At 38.4% G+C, this 21851-nt stretch overlaps 2 protein-coding genes across 2 annotated transcripts; one reads left to right on the forward strand and one right to left on the reverse strand.

The window, feature by feature from the left end:
* The first annotated feature begins 389 nt into the window (after positions 1 to 389).
* On the forward strand, positions 390 to 15586 carry ehd1a (EH-domain containing 1a). Its single transcript, XM_066648744.1, has 5 exons — positions 390 to 1251; positions 4938 to 5035; positions 10322 to 10734; positions 10985 to 11149; positions 12372 to 15586. The coding sequence occupies exons 1-5, from the start codon at positions 854 to 856 to the stop codon at positions 12900 to 12902; spliced, it is 1605 nt and encodes a 534-aa protein (XP_066504841.1). The 5' UTR covers positions 390 to 853; the 3' UTR covers positions 12903 to 15586.
* A 1360-nt stretch (positions 15587 to 16946) lies between these two features.
* map1lc3cl (microtubule-associated protein 1 light chain 3 gamma, like) lies at positions 16947 to 21617 on the reverse strand. The gene is made up of 6 exons (XM_066648745.1): positions 21400 to 21617; positions 20589 to 20645; positions 19394 to 19547; positions 18368 to 18423; positions 18163 to 18269; positions 16947 to 17643 (listed from the first exon to the last, which is right to left on the reverse strand). Exons 3-6 carry the CDS (start codon positions 19449 to 19451, stop codon positions 17484 to 17486), a joined length of 381 nt encoding a protein of 126 aa, XP_066504842.1. The 5' UTR covers positions 19452 to 19547; positions 20589 to 20645; positions 21400 to 21617; the 3' UTR covers positions 16947 to 17483.
* Positions 21618 to 21851: the final 234 nt, after the last annotated feature.

Raw genomic sequence — 21851 nt, forward strand, 5'->3', positions numbered from 1 at the left:
GTTACTGCTCAGGATAAATCAGTTACAGAGAATGAAATATAAACAGGATCATTCAGACATGCTTTGACTGATGAAACCTCAAGGGCCAAAACAAGTCTTAATATTCTAAATGAGATATACATTATACTCAGTATAAATAATTCTTATTTTTCAAATTGCATACTATATGCTGGAATTCACTAATGTTTTACAGCAAGCCTGTATTATGTAAAAACAACAAACAGCTCGTTGTGATGGTTTCGCTTCTTTTTAACTGAATACATCTTTTTGTCCTCAAAAACTGAATTACGTCTCTGCATGAACTTTAAGAACCGTTTAACCCGGTTATGTACTCTTTATTCATTAACTACGGCTAATTCCGTTGGTTGAACCGGTATTCTTCACTACATAGACCGGAAATGGCTTGTACTAGCGCTGTTCCGCTGTGATTGGCTGAAAGCTGAGCACGTGACCCTAGCAGAGAGTCTAGCTCTTTCTACATTTCCGAGCCCCTCTCTCCCCCTCCGGACACCAGGCTGTGTTTGTCCGTTTTGTTGTAAGCCACTTTCACGCAGTGGGAAATAACCGGCTAAAATCCCGCGCTGACTCACACTGGACTGGACCTGTTTTCATCATCCAGCTGTATTTCCCGAGGAATCGAGCGGAACTGCTGAACTTTGTCTCTGAGGGGAGGCCGAGTTTGCTGAGTTTAGGGAGGCGTCTCTTCAGGGGTGGGACCGTCCCGACTTCACGCATACACTCTATCTCTCTCCTGTCTCTCTTTCTATCCGCCCGTGTAGAAGACTCGGAGCTGAGGCGCTTCTCGTCGTTTCTTGTCCAGCGGTCGCTTTAGGATCGTCCCCCGTGTTTCACCATGTTCAGCTGGTCGAAAAGCAATGCGAAGAAAGACCCAGAGCTCTTCCAGGATGTGGCGGATGGACTGAGGCGTCTCTACCGCAATAAGCTCTTTCCTCTGGAGGACACCTACCGTTTCCACGATTTCCATTCCCCGGCGCTGGAGGACGCCGACTTCGACAACAAGCCCATGGTACTACTGGTGGGTCAGTACTCCACCGGGAAAACCACCTTCATCCGCCACCTGATGGAGCAGGATTTTCCCGGGATGCGCATCGGGCCCGAGCCCACCACCGACTCGTTCATCGCCGTGATGCACGGCGACCAGGAGGGGGTCGTCCCGGGAAACGCGCTGGTGGTCGACCCCAAAAAACCATTCAGAAAACTCAACGCCTTCGGAAACGCTTTCCTCAACAGGTAAAACTCCGACACACGCGGAAAAATATCAGGTATCTTCATGATACGTGTCACTATATGCTGAGAGACCGCACCAACTCAGGGTACAAAGATTTTCGTCCAGTATTACTCTCACAGCACTAAATCCAGCTAAACAGAATCAGTTACTGTCTCTTTATAATCATTTACCCACCTCGGATTAAACGCTATAGGTTTTTAATTTTGACATTCAGTAATGATTCTGAGTGTGTTTCGAAACCATGCCACTCCCATTCTCTTACAGTTTCCAGATGATACATTTCTTCTCCAAGTTGATTTACTCAAGTAGAGGAACAGCCTACACACACTCACACTCGAATAGAACTGTTGTTCTTTTACTTAAATGAAAAAGACTTGCTCAAACAATTATTTTTAACAAATCATTTCAAGGTTGAACAGGTGTTACAGAGAGTTTCTACATCATTATCAAGGACGATTTAAACTTCTAGTAGAAGTTACAAGTACCTCCAGTTCTCATCACATTTAGAAGCCCCTTAAGTTCAGTGAAGCTTCTTAATACATTCAGCAGCTATTAGCAAGGGATTCAAAGCTGCTCAGGCACTTTACTTACTTTTTAGACTCTTTATGCTTTAAAATAAAAAGCCAGAGCTCTAAAGTGAGTAGTGTGGGCAATGATAAATACAGTGAAACCAACAGAACAGGCAGAATTTAGAAGAAATGTAGAGCTTAGTGAGAATAAGATATAATGGTTTTGTGGAATCAGGAAATTTGTTTCCATATATACTTGAGTATAAGTAAAATTAATGTAATTGAAAATCCTCAATGTAGTATAAGTGAGTAAATGGAAGGAGTTACTAATCAGCTCTGGTGGTAACTTCAACTGGCCACCACCCTGCCTGGATTCTTCTGACTTTGAGGCCTATGACACCACCATAAGTCAGCGTTGACTAGTAGATCCACCTGATGTGGTTTTCACACTCCTGAATGTCGAAAGTTATTCAAGTGTGTCTTGTGCAGAATATTTTGATCTTTGATTCTATGTGTAAGAATTGTACAAAAAGTCTAGTTGGCCTTAAGGAATAGGTTTAAAGCACCATTTAGTGAGTAATATTTCACTCATTCATTTGAAACCATGCTGATTTTGTCCTTATAGCAGTCACACCAAGAAGGTCAGTTGATGACGCCCATTATTTGGAGTCACACACACACCGGAGTACTGTCATATCCTTGGAAGGTGTGGCCTATAAATATGGTCAAGTGTAGTAAGTGTGCATATACTATTCAACCTTCACTATAAAAAACTAAGGTTAATCAGTGGTGCTTGGTTGGACTTAGGTGTGTGGGTCCCACTTCTAATTGGTTTAGAACTTTTAGAAGAAATGGCCCTTCTATAAACTCATTTGCATTAACTTTTTTTTTAAAGAATCCTGCATTTAAATATTATGAATGTACTGCATATCAGGTGGTATGTCTATTTAGAAGATTTAATCTGGGCTGAGATTAGAGCCACTGCTTCATTATTTGCTAGTTTAGATTACAAAATATAAGGCTGACAATGCAAAATTTAATTGCGGGTGTCCTAACTCATAGCTGCACATCTAGAACAATGCAAAACACAAGGTGTTTCCTGTTTTCTTTGTCTTCTTACCAGACTTTTTTGGTATATCAGCATAAATTTAATTTCACAGGCTGTCTTAGGGTTTCATACTATAATGGGAACACTTTCCCAATTTAGGTTATGGTTCAAATAACCTCTTCCCTTTTATTTGGTTGCGTACTCAGCTGTTTGTCACGATCCAGAAGTAACTGAATATGACATGCCAAATAATTGTTTGGGAAGTTACACTGTAAAATATTACACGGACCTTCCGGGAAGACATGCTGAAGCTGTATTTCCCAAGCAGAGCAACCTTCATTGCGAGTAGTTGGTTCTTGTTTTCAGTGCTGATTCTCCCTTCCTCTGACCTTGCCGATGGCAGGCAACAAGAAGTCAAAGTAACTGAAAGCCTTTCAGAGGTTAATGGAGGTCAAAGTGAATTTAACAAACAACACTCGCAGTGAAATAAAGAGAAGCTGAAATGGTAGAACTGTACTTTCAGAAAAATTTATCTCCTGTAATTGCTGTTTAGCTGTCTGCCTGTTCCCTCCTGACTTTACCTTTTGCCTGCTACCTGAAGCATGACTGAACAAGAGCTAGCAGGCCTTTTTAATGAACACATACATTCAACCGTGGGAGAGATACTCATGGGCGCACACACACACACACACACACACATTCATCTTGTCATAACGAAATCTCATATGTCAGATAGGTTGACTTTACCGAAGAAAAACTTTCCTTATTTGTATTTATTTGAATGCACCAGAATTTTATTCAGACTATTTATTTGGACCATCAGTTATGAGCTGTTCACCCAACATGGAAGGGCAGTTGATATTTTCAAATGATAAAAGTAAAAAATGTTAAGACCTGAAGGGTTTTGTGTAAATGCCCCACATCTTATTTTCTTGATTTGTTTGTTCATTCTGGAGTTCTGTTTAAGATATTCATATGCGTTTAAGTATCAGAAACCTAAATCACATTTGCACTATTCCCCCAGCATCTGTCATCCCAAACAACCTAACAATGTCTTTGTCTTTTTTAAAAGCATAACTGTTATGACTATTTCAAAAACACTGCACATGTTGAAATACTCATTACTAGATTTGTGGACTATAGGTGGACTTCAGTTACAGGCTGAATAGGCAGAGAGATGATCTGAAATGCTTTTAAAAGCGTTCAGAATGCTTAGTTTACATATATAGATTGCTCAGACTGTTAAGTGTATGTTGTGTCCCGAAACTTTAAAAATGTCTCAGGACATTTGACTTATTTATAATCAAGGGAAATTCTTTTTTATAATTGTAATGGCTGTTCTTGCAGCGATTATGTACGATAAAGAATAACTATACACACAGGTTTGAGGAATAGTTGAAAGCGCCAGAATCAAAGCCTGGTTAGTGTTTTCTGGTCTGTCATGCAAATTTACTGCATATAAGTTGCATGGAATTTGTGAGTGATGTAACTATTGGTCAGGAATTCCCTGCTATGATCTCTGCTGTATAATGGCTGTGCTTTAGGGCTTTCAGTGGTTTCTCTAAAAGAATGCTCTGGCTGAGGTACAGATCTTGTGACTGAGATGATCTTATGCTTTCTGAACTTTAGTTCTTAATGAGTAGAGGGACAGAACACAATGAAAGCAGACATTGAGAGAGAGAGCAAAAGTGAAACGGAAAGTTAAGACTTAACTTGATGACAGCTTTGCCCATCAAGGCCATCTCTGAGTAATCCCACAAAACCTACAAGCAGGTTTTAGACACATGGAGAAAGTAAATTTTTCTAGTTTAAGCTTTACATTTTGGTTTGTTTGTTTTTATATTCTAGTCATGTATTATTTTTTTCATTATTTTATCTGACTTCCTTTTTGAATTTCCTGTAGGTCCAAGCTGACACGTGTTTGCAATGAACAGATGGCAAATGTTTATTGCACCAAGACAAATTCTAAAAAGGCTTTATGTTTCATATTTAAATATTTTCAAAGTTTCAGTCACATGAATCATTGTAAAACAGTTATCCGAAGCAGCTTGGAGGCATAAGCGTACACAATCTGCCCAAACCTGTTTTACATATTCTCTTTGTTCTAAATAGTCTCTCTCTTTCTCTCTAGGTTTATGTGTGCACAGTTGAAGAACCCAGTCTTGGAAAGTATAAGTATCATTGATACTCCAGGGATCCTGTCAGGGGAGAAACAGAGGATCAGCCGAGGTCAGAAACCTTAGGGTCTTTCTACTCTCCCTCATTCATACACTCTCTCACTGCACCCTTCCTTCCCCATCCCCCTTCTCTTCTACATATTTACTACTTGCTAAAGATGTTTTCCATAGACAAATCTATGCCATACCCTATTTCTTTGGAATATCTTAGGCATTAGGGCTGGGCAATAAGGCAGTGTTTTTATGATCATTTTGTATGAGAGAAATTTCACAGGGAATGTAAAGACCTTTTCTGAAAATGACTTTTGATATTTTACTGTCACATCGGACAGAGTTGGTGCTAGTTTAATGGCCTGCATACAGCAATAAAATCTTCCCTTTTTGTTTGGCAAAGTCCACATCATGTGTTTTGCATTTCTGCTTTTAGAAGAGAAAGTTCATTCTGAATTTTGTTACAGCACTGCAATATTTTCACCCCTCTTGGCAAAAATGAAATCCTACGCTAAAATGCAGCTATGCACCAAATAGAGATGAGGAAGTAGAAACAAAAACAAAGCAGAACAGGCCAAGCCCCTGATCCCTGTCAGGCGGCCACATATGACCAGGCTGTTTAACCACATCCTTGATATTTTCCCCAGTTTTATTATAGCTGCCAGTATAGTTTATGAGAAATAAGAGGTTTATTTAAAAGACCATGTTAATATACTGGATGCATTACACAGGTGCTGTCAGTAATTAAGTCTAACTTGGAGAGTTAAGATTACTCAAAGCAACTACATAACTACTTTATCAAATCTGTGTATCTTTTTCATTACAGTATTTTGGATTCATTGAAAGGCTATACATGCTTTATTATTGTTAGGTTCAGTTATTCAGTTAAATTTGTTTTTGATAGTTTCATGTTAATGATACTCAGAAGGAGCTGTTTAACATCTCAGAAATTGCATATTATATTGACAATAATATTAAAGGAAATGACACATTCAGAAGGTTTTGTGCCCCATGCTGTAGCCAATGTGGGATGGGTCCTTTCTTAACAACACTACCTTTGTAGCCAGCAGATCACAGTAACATTTTGTGGCGAGATTATAAGAAGGGATCTGCCTCATCTTTTTATGTTTAAAAAAAAAAAAAAACATTTATTTTACACTAGAGCAGTTCAAGTGCTTTAAAAACAGATGTCACAAAATGACTTTTTTTAATTAATCATATTTTTAATAATTCATATTAAATATGCTTAACTGTAGACCATCAAGGATACATCCTCAAAATCAATACAAGCATAGGTGGCTTTACTTTACAGTACTGGATGAATCCTTCAGGCTGTCACTGCCCTCTATGACTGAGCAACCATGAAGTGTAGCCTAGTCTTTGAGATGCAGCTGATGCACTTCTCACATTTAATCGGCACGTCAAAGCATCTGGGAAAAAGTAATTCGGTGTACATTAGGAGGGTTTATGAAAAGAGGTACAAATGCAGTAGACTCTCATCTAGCTGTGGAAAGTCAGTGATTCTATGGATACAGATTGAAGATTAGGATAATCAAGAATGATTTCAGAGATAAGACCATTAAAAAAAAAAAACCCAGAAACCTCTTATTAAACATAAGCTTCTCTGAAACAAAGTGGCTTTTTCAGAATGTGCAATAAAAAGATACTTCAACAGAAATACTGTGTGGTGAAGTTGATAGGAAAAAGGCATTTTTGCAACCATACTAAGAAACCAAATGGAGCCAAATACCATTGAGACCTCAAGACTTCTGGAAAGTAAGTTTGAGTGATGAGACAAAAATGCAACAATGTTTTTCCAGTCTTAAACTTTATATTTGGTGCAGAACAAAGGCTATGAAAAAAACATCTTAACATGGAGCTTGGAGGTGGATTTGTCTGGAGCTTGTTTGAGCAACAAAAGCACAAGACAGTTTGTCAGTGCTGGCAAGATGAATGCAACAGATCCAAGATGTCAAAGACAGTTGAAAATAAAATCTGGAGTTACCCTCCCTGTCCTGGACCTCAATATACTTATTCCATTTTGAGGTGAATTCAAACTTGTACTACATGCAGAGCAACCAAAGAATGTACAGATCAACGGGCAGGTCTAATGCCTGAAGGAAACAAGGCACTGAACTGAGACTATCTCAAAATTCAACAAGCTGTTGTTAATGCTCAGAGCCTGCACACAATACTGAGAACCAAGGGTATCTACAGTTTCTAATCCATGTGGGGGGGAAGCCCAGTTTCAGTTGCTTACTGGATGTAAGCAATTTGGATTTTATTATAAGGAAAAAAACTTGAAAAACAAGCCAAGACCAAGCCAGAGAAATACTCTGGAGCCCAGAAGGACAAAATCCAGAGGCAAAAATAGAGAAAAAAATAAGCGAGGATTACATGTGAAGACAAAATAGAAGAAAACACTCAGCTGAAGCAAAACATGGCTGTCCTGCGAATCATTACAGCCCTAAAATGAGGTTTAACAGCGCGCCGCCCCTCCTTCACCTACTGCTACGAGCACAGAGCTGCTGTGTGCACCTGCCCCAAGCGCTGTGCTGTTTTCACCTTTAGCCTTTATTCTATTATAATTGTAAGAGCACATAACTGATATTAAATTGACCTCTTCTAGTTTTTATTTCTTTCAAAACACTTATTGCCCATAAATTTGATATGTTCTCATAAATGTATAATTGTGTTTAAAACATGGTTTAGGCCTGGTTATTTGTTTTAGATAGTTTTGTTAAGCTTGCAAATTTCAAGTCAATAAAAAGCAAAAACATGCAAAAATTCAAGCAAGAACCAGGGCCGCACATGTTTTTGTGGAAAAACCCAAGGAGGTTTTGGTTTGATAATGGGTCGTACTTGGTCTAAAAGCTTGAGAACCACTGTCCTGGAGCAAATAAGCACTCATCCTCTACAAAGAACAACTTGTACATATTGAAATGCACAATTATTTACAATATTAACATATTAAAACAAGATATGGCCTTTGCAAAAATTTGGGCACAGTTTTAAAGATATGTAAAATTCTCAGGGAAAAAAACAGATTTAAGTTTTTCTTGTTGTGTGTGTGAAATAACTTTCCACTTAAGCAATAAATAAAACTTTTAAAATGATCAAAACGTGACTGAGATATTACAATAATTTAAAAATTATTAAAAAAAAAAACCAGCCACTCACAAATACAAGCACAGGCATTTTAACTTTTATTTAGTATTATTATTTTTTAAATCTATAGACACTACTAATACATAAAGGTTCCATTGTGTTGATCTTACGATTAATTGTACGTTATTCATGTTCAACCTTATAAATGCGATTAATTTCACAATTCATTTTTAAACTTTTTTTTTTTGGGTTCATGGCACAAGTTCAAATATTTGAAAATGATTGTATATTACTTAATCTGTGCCTGTCTTGTTGCTTCTCTAAGACTACTTTCATGTGTCAGTGTCATTTCCTCATTGCTGACCCTTGCTGACTGAGCTCTTCTTAACTTGGCAGATTGTAGTAGAGGTCATGAAACATGCTGAATGTCTCCTATTTACTGTAAAGTGTAAATGTGTACAGAATTAATCCTAGCTATGCACTCATCTCACTTCCACTCTAAAGGCATTTGTGTTTGTTTCCTGGGGTTATTGTTGATTATATGCTTTTGCTATATACGTATAAATATTGATATATGCTTGGCTCAAATTTTCTTCATTTAATTTTTTTATGAAGCTCTTAAACTCTCTTGATTTATGCTTATAAGAACATAAGAATTGTATAAACAATCTTTATTGGCTCTCTTTATCACAGCTACAGCTTGTACAATCCCAGTGTTCCTATTTACTGGTTCAGATTTGAGTGTTGAGTGTCAGGACCTAAAATTTAGTGGCAGGAATAGTATGTGTGACTATACAGAGGTGAAAGGACTGCACAAGTCCTGTCTTAAATTAAAACAAACGTTTGCAATTATTCACAATTCAGAAATATTATTTTAAAAGATAATATCCAATGTTGAAAATGTTTTCTTTTAAAAACATTACTGCTTTATATGCCTGTGCTGTTTCTTCATAAGTTAAAATTATTTATAGTGAGGACAGGTATTGATGTTAATTCTTTTAATGAAGAATTTGTTCCTTTTTGCTGCACTAACACCTGCAGAGGGTTTAAAGGCCTGCATCAGTTGAGTAAAACTCTCATGGGTGGTTTCCCAGATAGGGTTCAAGCCTAGTCCTAGATTATATCCTCCTTTCAATGGAAAAATCACCATTCAAAATGCTGTGTTAAAAAACGTAATGTCTGTCTGGGAATCCACCCCTCAGATTTATATAATCAAGTAACGTGCCAGTGATGGGGAAATAATGGAGTCTATTATGAGGAATGAGTATATTAGTGGGGACTTTTACACAACTCATGCTTGCACTCTGCAGTACTGGAATCAATCCATAAGTTGTCAAGAAACATTTGCCATTTGGTAGAAAGAATGTCAGCTGTTTCCCTGTGAGCCCTAGCTCTCCCTCCCGGAAAATCCAGTGGCTTTTACCCTTTGTTTTGCTTTTGCTTTCTATTATTTTAAGTTTCTGTTTTGGTAATCTATTGGTCTTCTGAATCAAGTTTTTGTGTCTTGTGTCGTCATAACAGGTTCAGTGTCTTTGTTAAATTCCAAATAGTCATCATTATGGCAAATGGGGGGGGGGGGGGAGTGAGATCCAACAATGAGGGAACCCTTTTTATGGTTTTAAATTTTCTCAGTTCCATATAAAAGTCATATCCTTGAGCTGTTCAAGCTAGAAAACCCCCCACCCCCCACATGCATATTTACAGTAAATGGAATCTCTGACTACGTGGCTGTGTCCTTGGCGTTTAAGGCCAGCTGCAGTCTCTTCAGATCAGATGACACTGCTCCTAATCAAAACCATAATTCCTTCCCTTGCTGTTTCCTTTTTTGTTTTTTACTGCATAGCTTGCTGCCTTCACTCCTGCTGGCTTCCTGTCACTGGTTTATTTTACATGGATTGCTTTGTTTAACAGAGCCCTGTTGGTTTTCTACATTGTACATCATTAAACTGTTCTATAAATATTGTAATTTTTACTCATGATGTTATATGGACTATTCATTGTTATATTGGCATTTAGCATCAAATCTACAGCCCACACTGCACCAGTGTCTGTGCTCGTTGTCATGACACTGCATTTTATGCTAGCTTGAAGAACAGAAAGAACAAAAACAGCTGTGTATGGATGTTTCAGCATCAGTTTTTGCTTTTTAAAATTTGACCAAGTGTTAGGACTGTATCCTCGAGTTATCAGGGTGTCATGCCTTGGATTAAATCTTTATTTTTGTTCTGTGTTCCTGCAGGCTATGATTTTGCAGCTGTGCTAGAGTGGTTTGCTGAACGAGTGGACCGCATTATCCTGCTCTTTGACGCCCACAAACTGGACATCTCTGATGAGTTCTCAGAGGTGATCAAGGCCTTAAAAAACCATGAGGACAAAATGCGAGTGGTGTTGAATAAAGCAGACCAGATCAGCACGCAGCAGTTGATGAGAGTGTACGGTGCCCTCATGTGGTCACTAGGGAAGATCATTAACACCCCAGAGGTCGTGCGGGTCTACATCGGTTCCTTCTGGGCACAGCCCCTTCTTGTGCCGGACAACAGGAAGCTGTTTGAAGCAGAGGAGCAGGACCTCTTCCGAGACATCCAGAGTCTTCCACGAAATGCTGCCCTGAGAAAGCTGAATGATCTGATCAAGAGGGCACGTCTTGCCAAGGTAAAAAAATAACTTTGGGTAATTTCCAAATAAGTGTTGGCATCCGGTTGGGGGATGGGGGACAAGCATTTCCTGTTTTCTTGAAGTGAGATCAGGAAAAGGTGCCAAAATGATTGCTTAAGCGTTCACTGTATTTGTCACTTGAAGTGGTAAAATATCCTGATGTCATTCTGTCCCTCAAATGTTGGCACAGGAAAGAAAATGTGGGTTGTAAAATGTACCTTTAATCTGCTGACATCTCTCTTTCCAGGTTCATGCTTACATTATTACCTCACTGAAGAAGGAAATGCCCAGTGTCTTTGGAAAAGATTCCAAAAAGAAGGAGCTCATTTCTAACCTGGGTGCAATCTATGAAAAGATTGAGAAGGAACACAACATCTCTCCTGGGGACTTCCCTAACCTCAAGAAGATGCAGGTAAAAATATTAAAGATATTCACAGAAGGACTTTTCCAACATAAATGGGAATGTCTTTAATGGAGAAAATTATCACTGGACTAATCTTTAATTGGTTTTTAATTTTGTTTTGATTTTTGTTCTTCAGTAAAAACAAAAACTAGTTCTTACTGAAGAACTTGACTGGACTGGAACTGGTGTTGCCACCTGTCCCGTAAAATACGGAATCAGGCTAAGGCATGCATTCCGTTTTGAACCGATACGAGACGCGTTTTGTTCCATATTATTGAGGTCACACTGATGGCGATGGTTTGAGACAAAAAAAAACTCAGCTCTTTCTCAGCCGGAGCAACGTGCAGATACTCCACAGCTCCTAAACAGAGAACGCGCTTCTCATTGGTCTTCAACGTTATTCAGCCGGTCAGCAGCCAATAGAGTCACAGTCCCTCCTACAGGGTCTTGTTTTGCTGCGGTGCTGAGAGCAGCAGGTCAGTGCTGGAAAACTGGGAACTTAAATTCCACATAAGCATTGCACATAAGTAGAGCTTTATGTGCACCATGTATCCTTTTTGTTTTATATCTTTTTATATTTCTATGAACATTTCTGGTACCAGTTATCATTTCCAAATATACTGGTATGTTTGTATTGGCCTCTTTGACCTCTACATCGAAAAATAAAAGGGAAATTATCATATACTTTCACCATGTTGTATTGAAAATGTATCGTATCATGGAGCAAAAACAGCAATATTCAGTTTTGTCAGATACAGTTTTGACAAGAAAATTTAAATTAATAATTGCTAATGTAATTCAGTGTTGTGCATTCTGTCCTGTTCTGGTATTTAAGTATACATAACATTTAATGGTCAGATACTCAAACAACATGGTGGAAATGATGCAAAAAAAAAAAGATTCAGTGAATGGTGGTATGACTTTCTAGATGATATCAGTGTCTTAATATGTTGAAAAACCTGTAGCACAGAGATTTAGCTGTGTACATGGGGTGAACATATGAAAACATTTAGTTTCCTTGGTAACTTGCATAAGCATTTATATAATGTTAAAAATGTACTATTTTGTTTGAATCAGTCATGCTGAAATATAAATAAAATGTTTTACTGGAATTTTGGCCAAACAGGTATTTAATATTAAAGTTCTGACACTGATATCGCAATTGTCTGTAAAATATGATATAAATATACATGCTTTTTAATGTTTTTGGGGGTTTCTTTTTGCTTCTCAGGAGCTCCTGGCTGGCCAAGACTTCAACAAATTCCCTGCTTTGAAGCCTAAACTCATGGAGTCTGTTGAGGACATGCTGGCTAATGATATCGCCAAGCTCATGACACTTGTGCGCCAGGAGGAGGCGTCCATGCCAGACCAGGTGGTGAAGGGTGGTGCATTTGATGGAACCATGAATGGGCCATTCGGTCACGGCTATGGTGAGGGGGCTGGAGAGGGCATTGATGAGCTGGAGTGGGTGGTGGGCCGTGACAAGCCCTCCTACGACGAGATATTCTACACACTCTCTCCTGTTAATGGTAAGGTGTCGGGTGCTGCGGCCAAGAAAGAGATGTTGAAGTCCAAGCTTCCCAATACGGTGCTCGGCAAGATCTGGACCCTGGCTGATGTGGACAAAGATGGTTTCTTGGATGATGAGGAGTTCGCTCTGGCCAACCATCTGATCAAAGTGAAGTTGGAGGGATATGAGCTGCCTGCGAAGCTGCCTGCTCACCTGGTGCCCCCTTCCAAGCGTGGTCAGGAGCAGCAGTGAGTCGATGGGCTGCTCCAGCAGCTTTAACGCTGTGGCTGTTGCCTTGGGCTTCCACTCTTGCAGCCATTCCACTTATTTGTTTCAAGACCAGCCTCGTCAACCCTCAACATTTCAGCATGCCTTTTACATTGTTAAAGGTACAGTTATGGGTTGTGCGGGGACATTGAAGTAGCTGTAGATTGACTTTTTCCATCTTTCTTTTGTGTAGCAAATTTTCTTCAGTATGTTTTTGGTTTTTGTTAATAGGCTTTATAGCCATTATACACCCGAGAGCTGTTCAGATCTCTCTTTTGAATGGGGGGGGTTGTCTTTTTTTTTTGATGGCACATTGCATATTATCTCTTCACTAGGTTCTCAACATAGTATAAGTAGCAATGAATATCTGGAATGGCTTTAGAGATCCAGTGACTGTAATTAAATCCTGAGCTCTGGGATGGGAATCTAAAAAGATCTTAAGTGCCAGTGAGAGACTGGGTTTGGATTTGTGTAGATGCCACTTTCAACAAAGTTATTCAAAAACTGACTGCAAAGGGACTTTGGGACACAAGGCAGAGGATGAGAATTTACGTGGAGTATAGAAGGAAGTTTGTGTGCTGAGGCGTGACATACGAAAAAAACAAATGTGAAATAAACTCATCGTCCACTTTATTAGAAACACTTACATTGTACATCCACTCACTGGCAACTTTGAGATCCACCTTATCGCTCCACTGTGTAAATGTACAGTTGTAGACAGTAGTCTCTCTATTGTCGTGAACCCTTTATCTGTTACTTTGTACCTTGTTCATCACTTGTCAGTTTCTAACCATCAGCACAGCTGTGACACTGACATGGTAGTGACATGGGTGTGTGTGTCGGGGTGGGCAGTGCTGTAAGTGTATTAAGGACTGTATCGGTGTCACTGCTGCGTAAAGTGATGTCCTCCACCCAGAAACTGACCACTGATAAAGGAATAGAGCAGTGGTCACATGGTCCTGTAGATCTAGATTCTGCAGAAAGATGGTTCCAAATATTACACACCGCCTCTTGCTTCTCCAAAAGACCTTGATTGGCTGGATCATTAGAGTTAGTCCAAGAGAACATCACATGAGATGGAGAGTAGGCTGGAAAGTAGATATCTGGAAGTGAACTGGTGGCTGTTTGGTAAGAAAAAGAACAATATATGTTGCTCACAGATGAGTCACAGTCCCTAACTGTACCCTGACCTACAAGGTAAGTGTTTCTAACAAATTGGCCATTGAGTGTATATGTATATGATAATCCTCAATATATATATATATATATATCTAATCTTTTTTTTTTTTTTTTTTTTTTTGCAAAACTTAATTTATTCTTCTTAAAAATCTGTATTTTTATATCATAGAAATTTGACAGCTATTAATATTTCATGATTTATCAACCTACCTTTTAATGACTGTCATGCCAGATTTCAGTCTTTGCAGAGGTGATGGGATTTCATATACTTTAGCTCTTCTCACAAATTCTGATGTTACTCGTATGGAGAAATAAAAATATTACTGAATAAGCTATGTTATACAGCTTCTGGAACTTGTTTTACAATTGTTTGATGGGGAGGTTGTTTGCCTCGACCACACTTCACCATTCTGTGGAAAAAGCCAAATAACAAACACTACAGGAAAGTTCTTGAAAGAGAAAATACTTTTGTCAGTTCGCTAGAAAAAACAAACTTTCCCTCACACAGATCAAATGTATCCCTACCAATGAACTGGACTTCCCTTTGAGTTTCACCATTGCCTTTTTAAACCTAGACCTGAAACTTTTGCGATACTAGTCCTAAAACTGTACGTTTAAATGATTCTTATTTCAGCTCATTCTTCCTCAAATGCTTATCCTTTTTCACATACAGTGCTGAACTCAACAGGGAAGTGCCACGTCCTCTGCTTCAAAAGCCTCAGAATTAAACTCTTGCTGCACCAAATTACGGAGGCTTCTTTTGTGACCGTAAAAGCTCTCCTTTTGTTAAGACTGCACTTTCTTTGGCTGCTTTGTTCCTTTGAGTATTCCAGTAAGAACAAGGGCTTCTCTTTCTTTCTCGTTTTCTCTTGCTCTCACACTCCCTCACACATGTTGAGTCATGTTTAGATGCTATTCTGCTGTTTCATTAATTCACCTCCTGCATGCTGACTGTTTTTGGCAGCAGCTGAGTGTCACACTGTGACATTAGTTTTTCCCATGCTAGCACTGTTGTTTATTTGACTCTGTTACAATGAAAGAATACTCTACTGAATGGCAATATGCAATTTAACTGGAGTTTTTTTGTCATTTTCTTTCAGAGAATGTTTCGCAAACTATATTATAAACTTTTTTTTTTCTCTCTTTTCCTCACATGACCATCTGTGGAGTTTTACACCATCTACAGGTTGGTCACATGTTCTGGTTGTAATATGACAGGCTCCACTGTATTTAAGTGTCTATGCGGGATCTGATATGAACTCTGGATGCCTGTTTTGTTACAGCTCATTTAAGGCCTCAAAGCTCAAGGTACTGGGACCTAGTTTAAAGTTAATTTTCTGGTTTGTCGAGATCCAGGTGCAGTCACAGAAAATAACCGATTAATAAATCATTTTTTTGGCATATCTGGCTTGATTGTACTTCATGCATATTATTGACATTTTTAGTAGATCTGAAGCGACTTATGGGACTGACTTGTAACTCACTCGAGTGCTATATTACTGGCTTAATCAACAACAAATATAATGTGTGTAAATCAGGTGAATTATCAGCACTACTCATTCAGTTCTGGAGGGTCAAAGTGTTGCAGTTAAACATTGTCCTCACTCTAACAGCTCACTGACAATTATCAGGCCTCATATGGGCTAATGGGAGGGCACCTTGAGTGTGCTGTGCTTTAGCCTCCAGACACAGAGGAACAGAGTACAGATTGTTTTGCCCAATCAGACTGAAATTTTGCATACTAGATCTTTTATGGAAATTCCTGCATGTGCAAGGATGAGCTGACTACATACAAAGGAATTCAGTCAGCCACATTGGACTATCATTTAGCACAGATGGCTAGAGTACTATAAATCTGTGTGCTCATATACATATATTCTGGGTAAAAAATAATGACTTACAAACACAAAAACCAGGAAACATCCTTCAAGCTTACTTGTCACTGTGTATGGGAAATAAAATAAGTGGTTGCTGTGGATAGAAAGTTCCTACCATCACCACTGGGTCAGAAGGTTTATTTCTTTTTTTTTTTTACATGGACTTCTAAATGGAATTTATCTAGCTCTTGGAACCCTGGCCTTACGGTTCCAAGGTCCGTAAAAGCTTAAAACACTTTGTACACTAGCCTGCTCCTTAAAGCTGGGACACTTTCCCATCTTGCATTCAAAGCACTTTGTTGACAGTGATGCATTGTGTCATATTATCACTTTGAGGGAGCAAACCTCACACTCTGTCTAACTGGGTCTTCATGGACCCTGCACTTAGAAGCCTCTCATGACTCTTATGACATTCCAGGATCCTGATTCTAGAACATGGGGGTGGGGGTGGCGCTAGAACTCTCAGGGATGTGCTAAGTGGGAAAGCGAAAGCAAGAATGCATTTTACAGCATTATTAGCCTGCATCTAAACTCCCTTACTCCTTATTGAGTAACATCACACCTGAGCTCAAAGGCTTTCTCAGCCAACCAGCACACTGACCCCTTGGCCCTTATATAACACTCTAAGATTATATAAGGTGTGAGTGTAGGAAGGCGATAGATCTGTCAGTGAGGTGTAATACTGAGGAGTCTATTGGTTGCTGGAGAAGTACTTCAGGCCCTGGGGATTTTTATGTTGGCAACTTTTCAATATAAAATCATCTGAATAGGGTCAGAAAAGGTCAGAGCTTGAGTATATTGAGTTTCAGTGAGCTACATATGAAACTACAAATGCATTTAGATAACCTCCTCAGTAACTAATATATTTATTTGATGTGAATGTATTGTTTTTCTGGTTTATTGGTTCTAATAGTTTATTATTAGAGAACACACCCTCAATAAACAGACTCAGATGCTCAGTAAAATGGTCAGAACAGATTTATTTTTAGCATTTCCAATAACAGTGTAGGTCTGTCCAGTTCACTGTAAACATTCTCACTGTGGTATTTGTATTGGCTCAGTCTCTTCAGGCAAGTTCCATCAGGGCTGTTTCCAAGAGACAAGCGAACAGACTCAACAAAGAAAAACAAAAAAGAAGGAAAATGTTTGCCATCCCGACATGGCCCCTCTTCCTCTCTCCCTCTCTCTCTTCCTGTGACAGCTAGCTGAAGGATATGGAATCCCAGGACATCTTTGTTCAACAGTAGCCCCACAAACTCCAAACATCATGACCAGATGCCTGCATCTCCAAGATAAGTGCTTGTGTGACGTGATTCCTAAGGCATGTTCAACTCATGCTGACTTCTGACAAGGCACATGTCATACCTCCTTTCCATAAATTAGAAAGAACAAAACTGGAAACGAGATCAGAAAGTGGAATGTTCTGGACTAGAACTACATGGTGTGAAAAAGTCTGTTTTGGAGAACTGAGATAATGAAGTGGTCCCTAAAGAAGCTTGGAGGGCTTATCTCAGCCAAACATATCTTGAGAGCTGTAGGTCATATAGAGGAAGCCATCAGTATCTCTGTGCTGTGCGTAGATCTCTGCCATGCTGGCCGTCATACAACACATGTTCTTTCCCGAGATCAGCAGGAACAAAGTCTGAGAAGGCTCTAGTGCTATTTTACTCCTGAGAGGGAGAAAAGAGAGGGAGGATTCAGTAGGTCATATTTATAGAAACTACTATAGGGAATACTAAGGTTCATTAAGGTCCTGTGACATTTTTTTATGTAATTCATATTCAATCTGAATGTGTGTGAGTGAAATGAACATAACAGTGAATCCTGCTTTTGTTCAGAAATTGATGGAACAGGCTGTACAATTGTTGTAAACTAGTATGCCTTCCTTCACACACACTGTGTTTTGTCACTGATCATATAACTAATAGGTGGAGTGACAAATAGAGACTCTTTCAGAAGTGGTTGATCATTAGCAGAGCAAACAGGGCTGGTCAGCAGACACAGTAGTGTTGTGTAACCATTAACACAACACCAGCTACAAATATGGAGCGCATAGAGTTTCAAACATATATAGAGTGTTCATATAATCAAAATGCCAGTAGTAAAGGTACATATTTTAAAGGGACTCAAAACCAGTTTTAAACTGCTAAAGCACAATGTTAATTCAAAAAGTGCTGGACAACACCCACCTGAGTAGACACAGAAACTGACCCATTGTGAGTTCATGAGGGACTAAGAATTTTGTTTTGTCCAGTAGAGGAAGCTGTTTCTCCCTAATGTAACGCTCCACAATGACCTGAGTTCAAAACACAGAGGTCGGTCACAACATTAGTCACACAATTGTTGTTTTCAATTTCAAACAGTTCAGGTACCAAGAAATAGAAAATAACCCACCGGTAATTTATTTGGAAACTTGGAACGTATTGTGCAGACTTCATCTTTTCTTGTGGCTGAAGAAGGGTAGTAGATAATAATGAATAGATGAGCATAACAATCACTAAACGTCTTCAGAGAAACAGGTACACTGAGGAAACCCATGTTAAACACTTTTAAACTTTGCTTGTGGGAATAATAATATTCATGTGAAAGTTAAAAAAAAAAACAAGCAGCGTGAATTCAGGTAACATGTGATAAGCACATAATAAGACTTAACGCTTTACCCTTCTAAATAACAACAGGAAATTACAACAAAAAAATATATGATGTCCCAAACATAACAATATAAAAATGACACCACTAAAGATTGGTAGAGTGGCCTAAAACCTTATTACAAAAAATATGTATTGGCCCTTGGGCAGATTATTTACTACAGTAAAAATAAAACCATAGTTCTGAAAGATATTTGAAGATCAATTATAGCAGCAATGACTGAGGTTTTTAGATGCTGTTGTTCACACTTTGTTTCTTAATGCTTCAAAGGCAATGGTTTGAACAAATGGACAATACAGATATTTTCACATTTAAAGCATTACATTAAACACAAAAAATTAAGTGCAAACTAAATATGAATGATTATAATATAAGTGAAATATCTAAATATTTACTCTTTAATATGAGCAGATTTATATATATTTGGGTTTAAATTCACTCAAGTACATTAGAATTTTACAGTACATGCACTTGAGGAAATGTAACTAGTTCCTACCCATTCTTATAATTATGTTCTCATGAAAGTGAAGAAAAAACAACTTAATACAAATATTAATTCATGTAATAAGCCTTGTCATGCTTTAATTTTCCCTGCTTAAAATGACTTAAACCATGTAATGACAATATTTACCTAAGAATTTTTTTTTTACTTAATTTAGTAAACCATAAAGAGCTAATACCTGAATTCTTTTATACCATAAACAAAGTAATAATTTTACAGATTTTTTGTGACTGAAAAATAAAGAATATTCTTCCTAAGCTGCAGCTTACCAAGGCATTTTCTTTGCTTGAAAGGCATCATTTCCATAGACCTCTCGTAGGGCGCCATGTCTGCAAGTGAAGGCCGGTGCTGTGGTAGTGGCTGAAGTGCAGGAGTACGGGCTGACAATCAGTTCCCTCAGGAAGAAGAGCACTCTAACCCCGCCTAGAGCCAAACAAACTTTGGTTTATATAGGGAATGAGAGATGGATGTGTGAAAAGAGGGAGGAGGAAAGAAGGCTCTAATACGTGTAAATATGCGCATACACACAGACGAGCCAAATTGGTCTGACAAGTGGTAAGGACCAAAGTCAGAAGGCAATATTTTATGTCCAAATGGTTGTAGAGAATATTTATTTATTTATAATTTAGCTTAATTATATGAATTAAGCTACTTTATATTACATCAATTGTGGGCTCAGTGGAGCATGCACAGCTTGTTTAATCTCTGTAGAAAATTATGTAATATATGAGATACTCTGAATCATTTGCACACAAGCCTTATGCCACAATGTTCAATGAAAAACAATGGTGGAAAGGTATAAAGTCCTCCAAAAACATTGGAGTAGCTCAGGCTATGGAGTAGCCGTGTCTTTGGAGATGAGTTGTAGCTCTGAGGTTTGATCTAGTAATAAGTAATCCAAAATCTTCCCAAAAAGACGTCTCTATTGTTCTTATGACTACCATCATATCTTCAGAACTACGTTCCAACATTTAAATCTTAATCAGAAAGATGTTACTGTTAGTGCAGCAACAACTGAACCAAAGGTTAAAAGAGACCAGTTAACTGATTTAAATCTAGGGACATTATTCTATTTACCTTAAGTAAAAATCTCAAGTTTACAGTTTAATGCTAAAAGGTTGGAAAGGCAGGCAGCTACCAGCTAACTTCTGTATCAGCTCTATGTTACTGTTTACAATAGCTGAAAATAGTTAGCAATTTGATTTTTATGTAGCCCAAATGTACGCACAATGCATTGCCCACATCAAAAAAAGATGTGGGGTTGTTGACACCAACCAATAACATATGGATTCCTTAATGGTAGAAACAAAACTGAGAACTGGGTATTTTCTATATTTTTAATACATACCAAATTTTTACATGATAATGCAGACACTGAACTAGGGGTTGTGTATATCCTCCCTGTGCCAGTGCTCCCATTTAAAATAGTTACTAGCTGTGGGCTGATGATACTCTGCGACTAACCTCAGACCAGCATAATTCCCATCTGTAGCTGAACCTGAAACCGGAACCCTTCATTACCTACAGAAAATCCACAGAGATTCATTAACACACTCATTAACACCCAGAGTGATGAACAAACACTAAGTTAAATTAGCACATTCAATATTGAATTAACACCTACTCTGTTCATTTAAATCCCAGCTAGACACAAATGAACACTAAATTAATTCATTTTTATTTACTGCTTGGTTGTGTAGCCAGTAGATATTCTCACCCAGGCCAAACCTTTTTTAGAACTTGAATGCAAGCTGGTGTAGCACATGCCTTCCTCGTAATCAACATATTTCCTTTTAAATAATAAACACAACTTGTACTCATATTCAAGAAGCCTTGAGGTAATGCCCCTGGTAACTTAAATAAATGAGAAATGGAATGACTGTCACTTTCTAGGACATTAGCCTAATTCTGTGGCATATTATGTGGTATGCTGTCTTAGAAAACAAAAGTAATTGTAGCATTTTATAGTGGTGAGACATTCATTCATTCATTGTCTTTCTTATCCAGTTCAGTGCAGAAATAGTGCTAGAGCTGTGCCATGTTGTCTTTGCCTTATTAAACCAATTTGCTACAATGCAATTATCACTAGCTCTGTAAGATCTCACTATAAATAACAGGGTAATGTCCTGCCTGTTATTCAAAAAAGAGGAGAATCTTTTTAGTTTTCTTTTTCGGTTTTACCAGGAAAAACAGAAAAGGGAGTTTAATATTTGTTGGTTAACTTGCATTAACGTGCAAGAAGCTTTATTACTACATATTAAAAATACTTTAGCACCTTGCTGTTGTCGACGTTAGAACATGTTCACAGTACTGTATAATGTCAACATACATATACAGTATGTTGTACTTTTGTAAACATACATACTGTAAACGGCAATACTGGAGAAAACTTTATAATTTTTGCAGTGTAGAGACAAAGGCAGAAAAATGGAGCTCAGTTTAGTGGCTCCACTGTTGCCATGACATCATCACGTGTCCGACAGCGCCCTCTGCTGCCGGTACTCTCTCAGTACAGCCTGTCCGCACGTGTCGCAGAGCGGCGGCTCGCAGAGCAACGGGGTGTTGTTTCTGTGCCTTTATAATTTACTGATAATACTTTGTCTTTAGTTAAACCATGCGATTAATACAATCCAGAACATTAAGAACAGGGGCCGGTCCATATGCCAAATAGCTTTATACTGAGCTTTTGTAAACGTCCGCTCTATTCGAAAACTTCTCCATCCAATC

This window comes from Hoplias malabaricus, chromosome 17 (assembly GCF_029633855.1).
Source record: "Hoplias malabaricus isolate fHopMal1 chromosome 17, fHopMal1.hap1, whole genome shotgun sequence".
NCBI lineage: Eukaryota > Metazoa > Chordata > Actinopteri > Characiformes > Erythrinidae > Hoplias > Hoplias malabaricus.

Excerpts from the sequence above, each read along its gene's own strand:
- ehd1a (XM_066648744.1), top strand. The coding sequence starts at position 854 with ATGTTCAGCTGGTCGAAAAGCAATGCGAAGAAAGACCCAGAGCTCTTC. Across the intron at positions 5,036-10,321 it reads GAAACAGAGGATCAGCCGAG|GCTATGATTTTGCAGCTGTG; the intron begins GTCAGAAACCTT and ends GTGTTCCTGCAG. Across the intron at positions 10,735-10,984 it reads AGAGGGCACGTCTTGCCAAG|GTTCATGCTTACATTATTAC; the intron begins GTAAAAAAATAA and ends CTCTCTTTCCAG.
- map1lc3cl (XM_066648745.1), bottom strand. The coding sequence starts at position 19,451 with ATGGCGCCCTACGAGAGGTCTATGGAAATGATGCCTTTCAAGCAAAGA. Across the intron at positions 18,270-18,367 it reads AGTTTCCAAATAAATTACCG|GTCATTGTGGAGCGTTACAT; the intron begins GTGGGTTATTTT and ends TTTTGAACTCAG. Across the intron at positions 17,644-18,162 it reads CAGTTTCTGTGTCTACTCAG|GAGTAAAATAGCACTAGAGC; the intron begins GTGGGTGTTGTC and ends TCTCCCTCTCAG.